Raw genomic sequence first — 15,247 nt, 5'->3', positions numbered from 1 at the left:
TGTCTTTACAGCAGCATGAACACATGCAAGATGTAGGGGAGTCTCTCATTTATATGACAAATGGCATCTCTGTAGAGGTCAATTCTAAAAAAAAAATCACATTGGATTTAAAATATATCCTAAATGTAGGTGTAGAATTCAGTGCTGTTAAAGGAAATAAGAAAATGAGAGGGAAACTCAATGACCTGAAAAACCAAAGCAAAATATAATTTTGATCAACATCCCTGAATTCAACGGAGAGCTCAACGCGCTGCAACTTAAGAAAACACATGCAAATAGAAAAAAACACCAGCAAATTAAGAAAACATCTTCGTCAGTTTGACAACACGTGTGTTGCAAATCCTCACAACACAACCAATAAGGAACGCGCTGCAAATAGCAGGGACCACAATGGAAATGTTTCAAGGGGACCCAAAAAAGTGACGGACCTGGCTGGGATTTGCGTATTGTGCAGTGGCTATTGGTCAGTGGAGTTGTCGGTGAACTGAAAGGTGAGGGGTTTTTTGTTTATTTTAACACCCTGATTGCATGATTCCTTTGCCTTTTGGATATTATTAGCCTAAATAATCTGACGAGTTGCACGATTAACTGTGAAACGTTGTTTTAATGCTATGTTAGTTGGAGTTACTCTCAGAAAAACTGTAGGGAACAAGCAAGTAAAATTACCCGTAGATTTTGCTGACATGAGTAATATATTTTTTTAATCAGTTAACAAATAAATTACCTTAAAGGCGATGCTTAAAACAAATCCTGATTGGATGATACTGTTAGATAACTTTATTTATGAAGCTACAATTAGAGAAATCTATTTCTCTGCCCCATTGACAGTCTTGAGCTAAGCAGTGAGAATACGTGTGAATAAATTTAGTGCATACGTTCAATACATGTTTGGGCAATCATAAGGCCTTTTTTTACATCTGCGTTTTTCCTCTGCTATGAAACTGCTGCTGAAAAGGTCTATATCACAGGTATTTGCTTAGTTACAAATTACTTTTTTTTTCTTTTTAGCCCTAAGCAGTCACATTGTTCTAATCCCAGGTTATGTATTGTCCATATTGTGGACTCGAACTGGCTGGACATATGGGTTGCTTTTGTGGTTCCTGTGGTAGCAATATTCAATTTTTGGCACCTTTTCTACAGAATGGTAAGCTCTGCTCTAAACAACAACACGAAGACACCATGATAAACCCACACAAGTGATTGTGATTATTTTGGCTGATTAACCCTCCTATAATGTCATGGGTCTATTTGACCCATTTTCAGTTTTGAGTTGTCTGAAATACTGGTTAATGTCTTTTTTTTTTTTTTTTCTCGAAATTCTTTCACTTCATTTAGGGTCATTAACTTGTATGGATGCAATGTGTTATGAAAAGTCTGAACACATTTTGTATGCAACTATTATGTTAGGAGTCATTCTGACCCTAACACTTTCAAATTCATAGATAGTTGCACATTTATTTGAAATATAAAACATTTATTTGATGTACATTGTCTTGTTCTTGCTGCACTGTGAAGGTGAAAGGGAGCTTTCCCACATTTCTTCTCAGTGCTGCAACACATAATCACATGTATACTAATTTATTTATAATATATTATACTATTATTTTTTTTCAACATCAACATAGACCTCCCAATACGACCTAACTGTTAAAATCGGTGTACTTAAATGCCTGTCCAATGCCAGTTGTTCTTGTTCTTTTACTAACTAGATTTGTGCACAAATTGAGATTAAATGTATACACTTTTCAAACTGTATCAAACAGTTAACTTGTTTATTTCTTTGTTAATGCTGATACATTTTTATGTTTAAGATTATATTTGTGGATTCCTGCATTCCTAATGACATTTGTTCTCTTTTCCCTTCAGACTCAGGAACCGTATTAGATGAAATCACAGAGGCAGGCCTAATCCATAAATGTATCTCAGAGGGCCACACATATGAAATGATCCTCGATTTTCTTGGAACAAAGCATAACATTTTGTAACCTGAGTGTGAGCACCTTAAAGAGAAGACTATAACACTAAAATAACACTAGACTAAAATGTAATGCAAATTTTTTTTTTCCTGATGCTATAAAGTTTCCTTTACATTGATATTTAAAATTATTTAAAAAAAATTAAAAATAGGAATGCAGTTTAAATAATACCTTTTGTTGGAAATATTTGTTTTAGAAATCATTTCCACTTAACTTTTATTCAGCACTTAAGTAAAACATTGTGCATAGTGTCATTCCATCATTAGGACTCAGTTTTGGATTGACCTCTTCAGTGACCTGAGAGAGAGAGGCACCTTTTCAATGGCAGCCATAAGCATAAGTGCCTGGAGGTCACTCAGTGATGTAGCATTCTTTATCTAGGGGAAAATGAAAAAGCAATTAAGTGTTTTCATTATTATTATTAATTGACTATTTAACAGGCCACATTACATTCATACAAATTATTAAGGCTTGGACTATTTGTAACTTGTTTCAAAAATGGTTTATGACACAAAGGACATGTGATTATTTATACAGATAGCACAGATACAAAAAGAGCAACATTGAACTGTAATGTCAAAAGAATGAAATACTGTGATTCATTTCTGTATTGTACATATTTAGACATATGTTGCATATTCATCATTTATGGTCTACCTTTCAGTACCTGTGCACATGAAATAAAGGCTTTTTTGGGTGTAGCACATCATTATCAAAGGATCTGATAAGAATTTGATTTCAAGCACAAATTAATATATTTCATTGACCTTGGTTCGTAATGGCCACCAAAACATCTGCTTCTGATGTTGAATAAATTGAATGGTTTTTGAGAGATTAAGTTAGACACAAACAAAAATTTTAACCCTTACTGGATATTAATAATGATATCAGGTTAAAAATGAACAATAATAATATTTGTTTAAAATATTTCATTCGAAGACTAGGGGTTTAGAACTATTGTTTTGAATTTATACTCACTGCTCATATGAGAGCATACGTCATTACATTATTGTCAAACATACTGTTTATACAGCAATTAAAATATAGTTTTTGTCAGTTGATGAAAGTAATATCTTGAAATCTTTTGTAATCCCAGCCTAACAAATTACCTCAAGAAGGGCCTTCTTGGCCTCATCATCAGGTATGTCCTCAGTTGGGGCCTCAATCTTCTTTACTTTACCAATCAGGTAAAGGAAGAAGTTCGGGCAAAGACAACAAGGCCCTGGACCACAATGGGCACTGCATTCATTCTTCCAATGTGGAAATATTCATTGTTTTCTGCAGTTAAAAATGCCAATATTGCAATGTTAGGACATACTGATTTATAACATTGTAAAAACCTCACAAAAAGTATTACCTTTACTATCAAATGAGAGGTATTTGGCATGGTCTTTGCCTTCAAATACTCTCCTTGTTTTGATGGTGTCCATCAACAGAGTCAGAAATTCTCGAGTAGGCCCCCCGCTGTCCAAAGCCTCTTCCATCAGCCCAGCGTCATCTATGAATTTCATCATCAAGCTGCAGGTGGGATCAAATGAGGATCACCTGAAACCTCTTAAGGCACCATCCCAGACATTTGCCCGGTTAATGTTAAATCTGCTACAGGACGTTTTGTTTAGATTATGTGCCAGTTTTGACACTATGTCTGCAGCTGTCAGCCCATCATGTCCATCACTGTAATAATAATAAAATTAAAAAAAAAAAACAGTCCACAAACAGCAAGAAACTAGTAACACTGCAGCCATTAATAACACTTTAAACCATGATATATATATATATTTTTTTTAGTATTTTATGGGCCCTTTATAATGACTAAGCTATACAACATTGCTCAAAAATAATAAGCATAATTAATTTGGACATCACAACTTTAGTAACAGATTTTGAGAGTCCTCCCACAAAGTCACATTTTTCTGGTAAAGAACAAGGTGCTGATTGTACTTCTTATGTGATGGTACCTGTCTTTCTCTGGCAGTTTCTCTGCTTCCTCAAGATCCGAGGAACTGCTGTCGATGGTGATAGGTGCATAGAAATGGGTATATGTACTGTGGAAGGGAGGTACAAGAACAACAATAACACAATTAATCCATAAAGTATTCTGAAAAAAGAAATTTCAGTCAAGACATGGAAGATGGAGAATATGTCTTGCTTTATCCAGATGGCTCTCAGATAAAAAATATCCCTGGGACTGACATCTGTACCCTCGAGGATTTGTTTTCAAAGAGTAAGTATTGAAATAGTATGTTTTTATGTAATTTATGTGCATTTAAACTAAAAACTAAGTACTTTAAGTGCATTGTGGGATTCCAACTAGTTACAGCCTACATATTTAACAATATTGGACATGTAATTGGAAATAGAGATTGATCACAAAGTCTTTTGTGAGGTCAAGAAGATGACTCAGTTTCAGAAGATGAGGATGAAGTTGTTAGGGCGCAACCCAATCTGTCACCTCTTTCTGACACAGTGGTAGGTACATCTCAGGAATTTAGGTATTCAGCACGTCTGTGCTTACAGTACAACTATAATGCAATAAAATCTCCTGGACTTGCCAACCATTAGAAGTAGAAAAGCATATACAGTGTTAAGGCTATGAATGAGTTTAGGGTCTTACATGTTTACACTTGCCAGCTTTGGTCAAGTCCCGAAAGCAGTACACCAGAGCATAGACATCAGTAAGTTAAATTTCTCCTGACACATTTTTTTGTTGCTGTGCAAGCTGAATGTCAGTATGTTTTAATGCGTTTCTTTTTAAAATTGCTATATACTGTAGGAAGCATTTTGTGTTATTTATAATACAATTTCTATTAAATAGTTTGTATGTTCAAGGTCAGCCACAACATCTGCACCATCAACATCCCAGTCATCTAATGGGCAAGTATGTCATATTCTGTAATATAATAAACCAGAATTAGTTTATTTTCTATGTATTTCTGTGATTATTATTCTAAGTTCTTATTGTGCTGTGTGGTGTTGTCGGTGCTACAGGCCAAGAGTGCAACAAGACCCAAACAGATGACCACCTCAGTGGGTTCAATTGACTTACAGGTCAGTCATAAGAAATGATTTTACATAATTTTTCACTGGATTTGAAATAAACCTATTGGACTAAAGTACTGGACTACAGCCAAAACAACAAAACCTTTTAGTTTTTTCGCAGCAGCTTCCAAAAGTTGCTCAGATGACCACTGGGGGTCAACATGTAGAGGTAGGTTTTTTTCCATTCTTGGTCTTGCGCGTGATCCCAACAGAAATCTAGACCATCAGGCAAAAATGATGGAATACAAATGATAATTCTGTTCTGTCTGACAACTTCATTAACTTAAATAATGATTAGCTTACTGTTTTATTTGGTTTCTTATTAATTTTTGAGAATGTGTTCCTTTCAGTTTCTTTTAGCTCTCTGTATTTCATGAACTGGAGAACAGCTGATGCTGACTTTGCTGGAATGGCTCATGCATCAGTCACTAAAACACACACACACACACACACACACACACAATCAGAAACAGAGAGAAAAGGATTAACTAAATGTAGTTCTTATAATTTAATGGACAGAACAGTATATAGGGATATTACCATGGGTATTACATTTTGATCTGAAAAACAAAAACAAGTTGACTGAAGTTAGCATGTTGTATTTGTATTCCATTGTCCTTTCTTTCATTAGCCTACAAAAAGGGCCTGAATAATTTTTTTAAAAATATTATTCTTACTGTCAATCTGCTGTTTATTTAGACCTGGTTTTAACAATTAATGGAGCATTGCGAATTTATTTTCATTAACCTTGAAATTATATTTAGTTGAGGATATTAAGTTTTATATAATAACGTTGCACAGTTAATCATGTAATTCGTCCGATTATTTAGGCTAATAATATCCAAAAGACAAAGGAATCGTGCAATCAGGGTTTTAAAATAAATTTTAAAAACTCACCTTTCAGTTCACCGACAGCTCCACTGACCAATAGCCACTGCACAATAAGCAAATCCCAGCCGGGACCGTCACTTTTTTGGGTCCCCTTGAAACATTTCCATTGTGGCCTGTGCTATTTGCAGCACGTTCCTTATTGGTTGTGTTGTGAGGATTTGCAGCGCGTTTCTGTATTTGTGTTTGCGTTGTGAGGATTTGCAACACGTGTGTTGTCAAACTGATGAAGATGTTTTCTTAATTTGCTGGTGTTTTTTCTATTTGCATGAGCTCTCTCGGCCACCGTAGAATTCAAGCATTTGCACTAAACATTTATTTAATCTCTCATGCTAGATGGTTTCATCATTAATAACAGCAAATTTCTATCTCAAATCTCTAACTCAAACTCTCTAGAGCCACCACTTGTCCAAAGTTTCACTCGTGTCTATGCTAATAACTTTTTTAATAACCCTAAGGTCTAGAACAGGGGTGTCAAACTCAACTCCTGGAGGGCCGCAGCTCTGCAGAGTTTAGTTCCAACCCTGCTCCAACTCACAAACCATGTAGTTTTCAACTGAGCCGGAAGGACTTGATGAGCTGGATCACGTGTGTTTAATTAGGGTTGGAGCTAAACTCTGCAGGGCTGCGGCCCTCCAAGAATTGAGTTTGACACCCTGATCTAGAAGGAAAATTCTTTTTTCCTCCGATTCCTTGGCCCATGCTGAGTCAAATGGATCTCAAAATTTAAAATCATAAGGTTTAGTTTTTTCGCTATTTTTAATAGTTGGTAAAACTATTTTTCGTAGTTCAGTTCCAACCCTGATCAAACACACCTGTCTGTAATTATCAAGTGCTCCTTCAGATGCTAATTAATTGGTTCAGTTGTGTTTGATCAGGGCTGGGCACCCCTGATCTAGATGGACACCAAACTTGGTCCCACTTAATATTAGGTGGCCTTAACTACTATGTACTTACATTTAAATGAATCATTTGATACAATGCACTTATTGTGTACATTCATGTTTTTACATTGTACTTGTATTTTTAAAAATACCTATATATAATTACATCTGTAATTAATTTCTGTAATTACATTTATAATTACACTGTTGACCAATCCCTTACACCTTAACCCACCCTTAAACCTACCCATACCACCAAACCTGTCCCTAAACTTACCCGTATCCCACCTCAATAGCAGCAAAAGTGTTTTGCAATACAGTATGAACACAATAAGTACATTGTACTTATTTTTTGATGTAAGTACATAGTAGTTAAGGCCACCTAATATAAAGTGGGACCTAAAACTTCTTGTGCGTTTGGAATGCACATATGATGCTCAAGAATGTTGTCTAGGTAGAGAGCTCACTAGTTTTTGAAAGACCATCTTGTGTAAGGAAAGCCAATTAAATACGCCTTCATAATTTCAGTATCATGGAAATTAGCTTTATTTGTTTATAAATGAATTATTATATAAGTCTAGACATCTTTTATTTTTCTAACATAGGCCTATCCGTTGCTGCTCAACAATTTCCCACCCATTTCACTTGCAATTCATGTACTTCTGTACTTTGCTGGCTATAAAAATCTTATTTGTTTTTTAACGTGTGTATGTCAAAGTGTGTTATGGACTGTTTTATTTATTTTCGTCCCTTACCTATGCATTGTATGTGATTTGACTACTAAACATAATTAATGAAAGCAGTCCAACGAATGTGCCCACTTACATCCAGCTACTTCTTAAAGTGCTACACCCCTTTTGAGGTCTAGAGAAAATATTTGTTAAATGTATTTCACAGGCTACGCAAAATAAATGACATGTTTTATTGTTATTTTTCTTCATAGTAGAACTTAACTGGAGACAGCAGTGGTTCTCAACTACAGGGTTTCAGCAAACTTTCAAGTGGGTCTTAAGATGACATCCAGTGACAAAACAAATATTAACTAAAAATCAGGATATTTCACACCCCCAACACCCTTTTCTTTCTATGAAGGACCAGGCTTCCCACTGTCTTGGAAAAACTAGATATATGAGGTAGCCTGTTTTTATAAGTGTGATTTCAAGAACTAGAAATGTCATGTAAATTAATAAAATCGTTTAATTTGATGGAGCATGTCTAATGAATATACATTGACAACATGCTCTAAAATATTTTATTGGATAGAAATTGTAATACTTTTGAAAAAAAAAAAAAAATCCTTATTGGAACATGGCATATCTTGCCTGACAACATGCTTCATGTTCAGAATAACACACTCTTGCTTTTTCTGCAGTAGCCCACATATTATATGCACTTGAAACAGCACATTTGATAAAACACTGAACTTAAAAGTGAGTAGAAAGTGTATGATGTTTAAGATTCAGCAGTACAGCTGTCAAAACTTTTGCAGTTTGTACATGACTTTTCTACACGCCCTTTGCTCTTCTCTCTGCACTGATGGAAGAGCAGCAACACATACATATTGTAATCCAGAATGAATTAACATCAGTACATAGTCTCCATGATCACCATGGGACAAAGGGTCTGCTGACTGTTACGGGGTGTGACCAGGGACGACTGGAGTTGCTGCGGTAGCTGTAAGCTCCTCTTGCTCTGGTTAGTCCTCTGTCTTTTAGAGTGCATATGGAAAAAGTAAGTGACAGTGGAGAAAAAGACTTGGCGGTAATTGGACGAAACCAGGTTGTATAGGATGGGATTGATCACAGAACTCACATAGAAAAGCACATTTGTCACCATGTAAAAGTAATGGTAGAAATCGTAAAGTGCACTGTGGAGGAAAAAACAAAACAAAACCAAGGTTATAAAATCTGCATATTATTTGAAAAGCAATTTTTAGTTATATGCATATGCAAACTCACTTTGTCCACCCAGTTACATAGCAGTACATCAGTCGACGACAGTGATAAGGAAACCAACATAAAACAAAGGCAAAAACAACACCACCTGATAATAGAGAAAATTAAAGGTTTTACTAGTAATTTGAAGTAATTATTAGTACTTTTGACAAATATGATTAAAAAGGTAAACATCTGTCACTTGGGCAGTACCCTAAGGCACAATAGGTCCCACTTTATATTAGGTGGCCTTAACTACTATGTACTTACATCAAAAAATAAGTACAATGTACTTATTGTGTTCATATTGTATTGCAAAACACTTTTGCTGCTATTGAGGTGGGATACGGGTAAGGTTAGGGGCAGGTTTGGTGGTGGGTTTAGGTGTAAGGGATTGGTCAACAGTGTAATTATAAATGTAATTACAGAAATTAGTTACAGATGTATTTACATTCAGGTATTTTTAAAAATATAAGTACAACTGTAAAAACATGTATGTATGCAAATGTGCATTGTATTAAATGATTAATTTAACATAGTAGTTAAGTCCACCTAATATAAAGTGGAACTGCACAAAAGCTATTCATTTGAATCACTGAATCGATTTGTTCAAAAACTTCATTTAGGAATGAAAGAAGTGATTATAATGAATCACTGAATCATTTACTCAATCGATTTGTTCAAAACCACTGAATGTTGGCACTACTAATTTCATTGACGGAGCAAAATTGGATAAAGAAACTTTAAATGTTGTGTCTAAAATATGTTACTTTTTTTTATTTTTTTTTATTGAATTGTAACAATATAATCATGCACAATCATGCTGCCTCTTCACTTCAGTAACTTCTCAAACATATACCAAGAATGTAATTTCTAAATGTGCTAGTTATAAGCTACTAGTTGTATGTGACTATACCATAGGCCTACTCTTTCATGTGTGACATTGCTTTAATATTCGCAATTTATATATTGCTTGCTGCAAATTCAATACTATTTTTGAATAGCTGTGAATTAATTCAAATGCTTGTTGGTTTAAAATGTAGTTCGGCATCTGCCAGCATGAGCTAACCATGATAACCAGACACTAAACCTTGATATCCTCTTATCAGACACTTTCAATTGTGGAGTGATTAAATATACTGTATGTCTATTCTGTTGGGTTTCAACTGAACTTCCAATTTATACTGTCATCAGAAACTGAACATATTGAATTTCTTTCACTCACGTAGGACTTTGACACCGTGGCGTAGGGATCGCTCACGGTTTGTCTCTGTTGTGACACTGTGATCTGAAGCTACTGAACAGTATAAGTCACGATGGGTCATTCTCTGGAGTTGGTGTCCTATCAGACCGTTCATCATTGTAATCACCAGCATTGGCACAACAAAAGAGAGAAGGGCATTTACCTGTAAGGAAAAACATTTAGCACTGAAATAGAAACTATTCAAAAAGTGGGAATGGGACACATTATGGTATGTGTAATGATTATAGGTAACACTTTATTTCGATAGTCCACTTTAGACATTCTACTAACAGTAAATAACTTTGCAGCTCTTCAACACATATATTTTCTCTTTTTTCCCACCACCTCACATCACTCCATATAAGGTCATGTTCAGCATACGCAATTGTAACAGAGCTCTTTTCTGTCCAGTAGATACAATTTAAAACGGTTTTAAGTTAAATCGCAAGTGACAGTTCTGAGGGCTCATGGGACTGTCTCTATGCCATCAGCTATCTATGTATCACTAACTCTCTCAGACATTAGTCATGTTTACTACTTTATACTCTTTCTGCATCACCTCTCATTGTAGTAAACGGGTCAGACGGACACAGAAAAAATACCAAAGAGCTAAATTCAAATGCATTATATCTGCCGCAATGCTCTCTAAAATGAAATTTAGGAGACCTATTACCAAAACTTTACCGCAAGATGCAAGTTAAAAGTTCTAAATGATTGATTTAATGAAACCTTTTAAGTTGCAAGCATTATTTTTATGAGTTCTGTTGACATGATGTGTGTTGTGTGTTTTTTTTATGCTTTTTAAACAGTGTGTGATGCAGTGGCGTAGCCAGAATTTAAATACTGCATGACAGTTAAAGCCTGGTTTATACTCGCGTCCACACGAGCACGCAGCTCAAGTTACTGCCAGAGTAATACTCGGACTGATTTAATTTTATTTTTAATATTATATTGTTTATTGTTTTCATTATATTTATTGTGATTAACAGTGTTGGGCAGTAACTAGTTACTAGTAATTTAGTTACTGTAATAATATTACTTTTTGCAGTAACTAGTGGTGTAACTAATTATTAATAAGATTTCAGTAATAATATTACAGTTACTTTCCATAAAACAGCTTAGTTACTTAGTTACTTTTGATGCCTCGCGACTCGCACATGCATGTGATGTCTCCAGTGCAGCAGGCGAGCTTGGAATATGGAAAAGCTTACATTCAGCAGATAGAAATATTGCATTATATTGATTTTGTCAGGAAAAAAGATCTGTTGTGTAAGTTGTGGCTTTACTTTACTGTGGCATTACATCCCTCTGATCAGCATGTGGTACGTTATATTAATATAATTAAAAATAGTTTTGGAAAATTAAACAGTTTCTTACAAACTCGTGTGATTTGATAAAATACATAACGAAATTTAATCGCATATGGGTAACGGAAAAATGACTTCAAGCTACACATGACAATTAATGAGATGAATACAACACTTCTACTTGAATGCCATCAATCACTATTGAGTATTTGTCATAACTTCTGACTGCGATCAAATGTGGATTTTGGTCAAATGATGAGACAGAAATATGTTGTTAGTAACATTCTAGAAGAATTGTATCTGGAAGATACACAGTTACAACTGCTGTGGGGCGTGAAGAGAAAGTAATGTAACTAGTAGTGTAACTAATTACTGTTGCCAGAAAGTAATAAGTAAAGTAACAATATTACTTTTGAAAGGAGTAACTAGTAATGAGTAATATATTACATTCTTTGAGTAACTAGCCCAACACTGGTGATTAACCTCCCGTTCTTGTTCAATCGTTGCACGCAATCACGGAGAATACAACTCGATTAAGATGATCAAACTTACTCATTGCCATCTCATTTCATTGAGCTGGTAGCTTTTCTCACTTTACTAGCAAGACCTTGTATTCTGATGCATTGGAAAGGTCCTAACGCCCCTCTCATCTCACACTCGGTGGATAAAAGATGCTTTATTTTTTATTAAATTGGAAAAAAACATTAAACAGTCTTCGTGGCTCCAGTTCTCAAAAATTTGGTTACCCTTCCTTGAGCATGTTGGAACCTGTATAGCTGTACAGGGATAGCCATTTTAAATCTATTTAGTAGCATAGCGCAAGCGATTTTTAGTGCTGGAAATCCATTTATCCTTTGCTGAAACTTCCGCGTATATCACATATTTTAAAATATGTGATATAGTGAGGTAATAAATAGCATTTCTCATGATTTTGGTATGCAATTTTTAAAAAATTATACAGTAAAACAACATGGAAATCATCACTGTGGTAGGTGGGGAGATGCAGAACAAGAATTTGCAGAAAACTATTTTATTTCATTTTTTCTTTATGAATTTACTCAAAACAAAAACATTTTACAAACCCATTTGAAATGTTTTATTGAACATTTAATACATTATTAATACAATTAAACAACAATAAAAAAAATACCATTATATAAGAAGTACCTGTATAACGTGTTTTTAATCAGCTAATTATTTTGATACTCTTTAGAAAGAAAAAAAAAAAAATAATAATAATGATTTGCAAAGGTTTGGAAGCTTCACGGCTATCACTACCACGCAACGCCACGTAGACGCGCAACACAATTTTCGGAGTAGATGGCGTGACCGCGCTGTTCCGAAGCGCAGATGGCGTGACTGCAGTCAGAATTCTGAGGGGTCCGGACATGTAAATGAATGGGCCTAGACCCCCAGGCCCCCTCGTGGCTAGGCCACTGGTGTGATGTGTTTTTCAATGAAAAGATTAAATGCAAACTCAAAAATGTTGCATTATTTCTTATTTCCTATGTTGCCATTTTTCATTATATATGACATCAGCATTCAATCGGACATAACTGAACAAAACCTGATCACATTCTCCAGCACGATTTGAGAATGACAAATAGAGTATCTTGTGCTTCAATAGAATCAATAACATCTGACTGTCAAGTTTACTGATCAACACAAATTTATTTGATTAATGTTCTTTGCTGTACATTGCAACGTTTTTACATTCTGAAAATTGTGAAAATTTCAGTTTATTTCCAGGTTAAAATGAAAATAAATTGCATAGGCCTATGTCTGTCACTTAACCCCCCACCCCAAAACAAAGAAGAAGAAAAAAACAGTTGAAATGCCAAACAATGCAAAAGATGCACAAAGAAAGAAAGAAAGAAAGAAAGAGAGAGAGAGAGAGAGAGAGAGAGAGAGAAATTCGCTGACAATATGACTTCATGCCCACCTGTAGAACAGTTCTGGCGGTGTTGGACGATGCCACGATGGTACAGATGCTTTCTTCACCCACGTAAAGTTGCCCCATAGTCAGAAGCATCGGAGAGGCGAGAATAAGCGACGCGCACCAGAGCGCGCAGATGAGTCTCCTGGTGCGTCCGCGAGACATCCGACTCTTGGCTTTGAACGGGTGGCAGAGCGCCATGTAGCGCTCCACGCTCAGACTCACGATGTTAAACGCCGTGGCGTACGAGCAGCCGTCTCGCAGAAAGTAATAGCCTCTGCAGACCACCTCACCGAAAGCCCACGGGTGATGAATCCAGATGAAGTTGTACAGCTCCACCGGCATACACAGCAGCAGAATGAGCAGGTCGGACACCGCGAGACTGGCGAGGTGATAATGGACGGTGCTTTGGAGATGTCTGATGGATCTCCAGTGGAGAGATATGTACAGGGTCATGGAGTTACCGATCAAACCGACTGCAAACAGCACAGCGTAAATCAGCGTCACGAGAACTTTGGAATAAATATCCGTGTTCACATCCAAATCATCCAGCGGCGGGGAGTCTGTGCTGTTGAGCGCGGACTGCTGGGTCCTGTTCTCCAGAACACGGTTCCAAAGCTTTGTCATTAGATTCAGAGCCCACGAAGTTTCTTTTGACGTCATTTCTCTTTAAAACCTCCAAATGCTCGACACAAACCACTGATGATTTGCGTCCTTTTGTGCAGCTGTGACAAGCATCTGTGCGTGAATATGACATCACTGATTTATTTCATGCAGGGGCGCGCGGGACTGCTAACGCGTAAAGGCAAAAAACAAGGACTTATTAATTATAACAGAATATTAAGACATACCTCATATTATGCCATATTATGGCCTTATAACTACATATGATGACATACGATGACATAACTCACATTTAAAATGTAGTAATGGCAATGCATCATATGCATCAATGCATCAATATTAAACCAAATGTCAGTTTCCTCATAGGGACCTAAAAAAAAAATGTCCCCAAAAGGTCAATTTATTAGTATTACTATACTTGTGCAGACATTTTGTAGTGAAAGCCAGTATACCACACACACACACACACACTGGTTTCCATTTTTGGTGGGGACACTCCATAGGTGTAATGGTTTTTATACTGTACAAACCATATTTTCTATCGCCCTACACCTAAACCTATCCCTTACAGGAAACATTCCGCTATTTCAGATTTTCAATACACTCCGTTTTGTGTGATTTATAAGCTTGTTTATGGAGTCAATTTAATGCCGCATATATATGCAAAAGAAAATAAAGTTTTGCAAAAGAAAATCAGTTTTGCAAAGAAAAATAAAGAATTGCAAAAGCAAATGAAGTATTGCAAAAAGAAAATAAGTTTTTCAAATAAAAATAAAGAATTGCAAAATAGATAAATGAAACAGAGCAAAAGCAATGATTTTGCAATACATATTTTCCATGGCCATATCTACTAATTTATTTGCAATGCAGCTTTTATTTTGCGTTTCAGTCAAGTTTGAGCTTGCGATACCGTTTTCCCTTTGCGCTTCACGTTTCTGCGCGTCTCACTTTGTGGCGTTGTTTTGACATGGGGGTGGAGTCAGGGGACGGGGGCGTGTCCAACAGGCCTGGGCATGCCTCCCTGGAAGTGACGTCATCGGCCCGAGACGCAGATCACAGCTGATCCAGGCACCGTCATTGAGCAGAGGCATGCCGGCGGATCGTTTCCTTTTATTCACTAGCTTTAAAACATGCATGTTTTCATTTTAAAGAAGTTAAAGAAGTTGTTAATATGAACATCTGCTGTTTATTTCTCTCAATGTGTGCACATTTTAGCATTAAAATGTGTATCGTTTCATCTGGTTAACTAAATGTGCAGTAATAGTGCTTGTTTAAAATCTCTTAACCTGTGCACAGCGCTCTTTGTTTACATTAGTTCAGAGTTACTGCTAGTTTTAATGTAAAAGAATGCAATTAACTTCACAAACTATACATCATTAAAAAGGTCTAAAACTCTAGCTTCATATCCATCTCGAC

The 15,247-nt window shown here is 36.0% G+C and overlaps 1 protein-coding gene and 2 long non-coding RNA genes across 3 annotated transcripts; 1 reads left to right on the top strand and 2 right to left on the bottom strand.

Moving 5' to 3' along the window:
• Positions 1-185: 185 nt before the first annotated feature.
• Positions 186-1,998, top strand: LOC131545241 (uncharacterized). The gene is made up of 3 exons (XR_009272370.1): positions 186-491; positions 1,039-1,144; positions 1,867-1,998. It is a non-coding gene; the product is annotated as an uncharacterized LOC131545241 (long non-coding RNA).
• A 219-nt stretch (positions 1,999-2,217) lies between these two features.
• On the bottom strand, positions 2,218-3,625 carry LOC131545242 (uncharacterized). The gene is made up of 3 exons (XR_009272371.1): positions 3,334-3,625; positions 3,086-3,254; positions 2,218-2,353 (listed from the first exon to the last, which is right to left on the bottom strand). It is a non-coding gene; the product is annotated as an uncharacterized LOC131545242 (long non-coding RNA).
• Positions 3,626-8,367: 4,742 nt separating this feature from the next.
• On the bottom strand, positions 8,368-13,845 carry LOC131545240 (neurotensin receptor type 1-like). Its single transcript, XM_058783881.1, has 4 exons — positions 13,214-13,845; positions 9,947-10,127; positions 8,746-8,830; positions 8,368-8,654 (listed from the first exon to the last, which is right to left on the bottom strand). The coding sequence occupies exons 1-4, from the start codon at positions 13,832-13,834 to the stop codon at positions 8,372-8,374; spliced, it is 1,170 nt and encodes a 389-aa protein (XP_058639864.1). The 5' UTR covers positions 13,835-13,845; the 3' UTR covers positions 8,368-8,371.
• Between the last annotated feature and the right edge of the window lie 1,402 nt (positions 13,846-15,247).

Source organism: Onychostoma macrolepis, chromosome 08 (assembly GCF_012432095.1).
Source record: "Onychostoma macrolepis isolate SWU-2019 chromosome 08, ASM1243209v1, whole genome shotgun sequence".
In the NCBI taxonomy this organism is placed as follows: Eukaryota; Metazoa; Chordata; class Actinopteri; order Cypriniformes; family Cyprinidae; genus Onychostoma; species Onychostoma macrolepis.
This window is presented reverse-complemented; position numbering and strand designations above follow the sequence as displayed.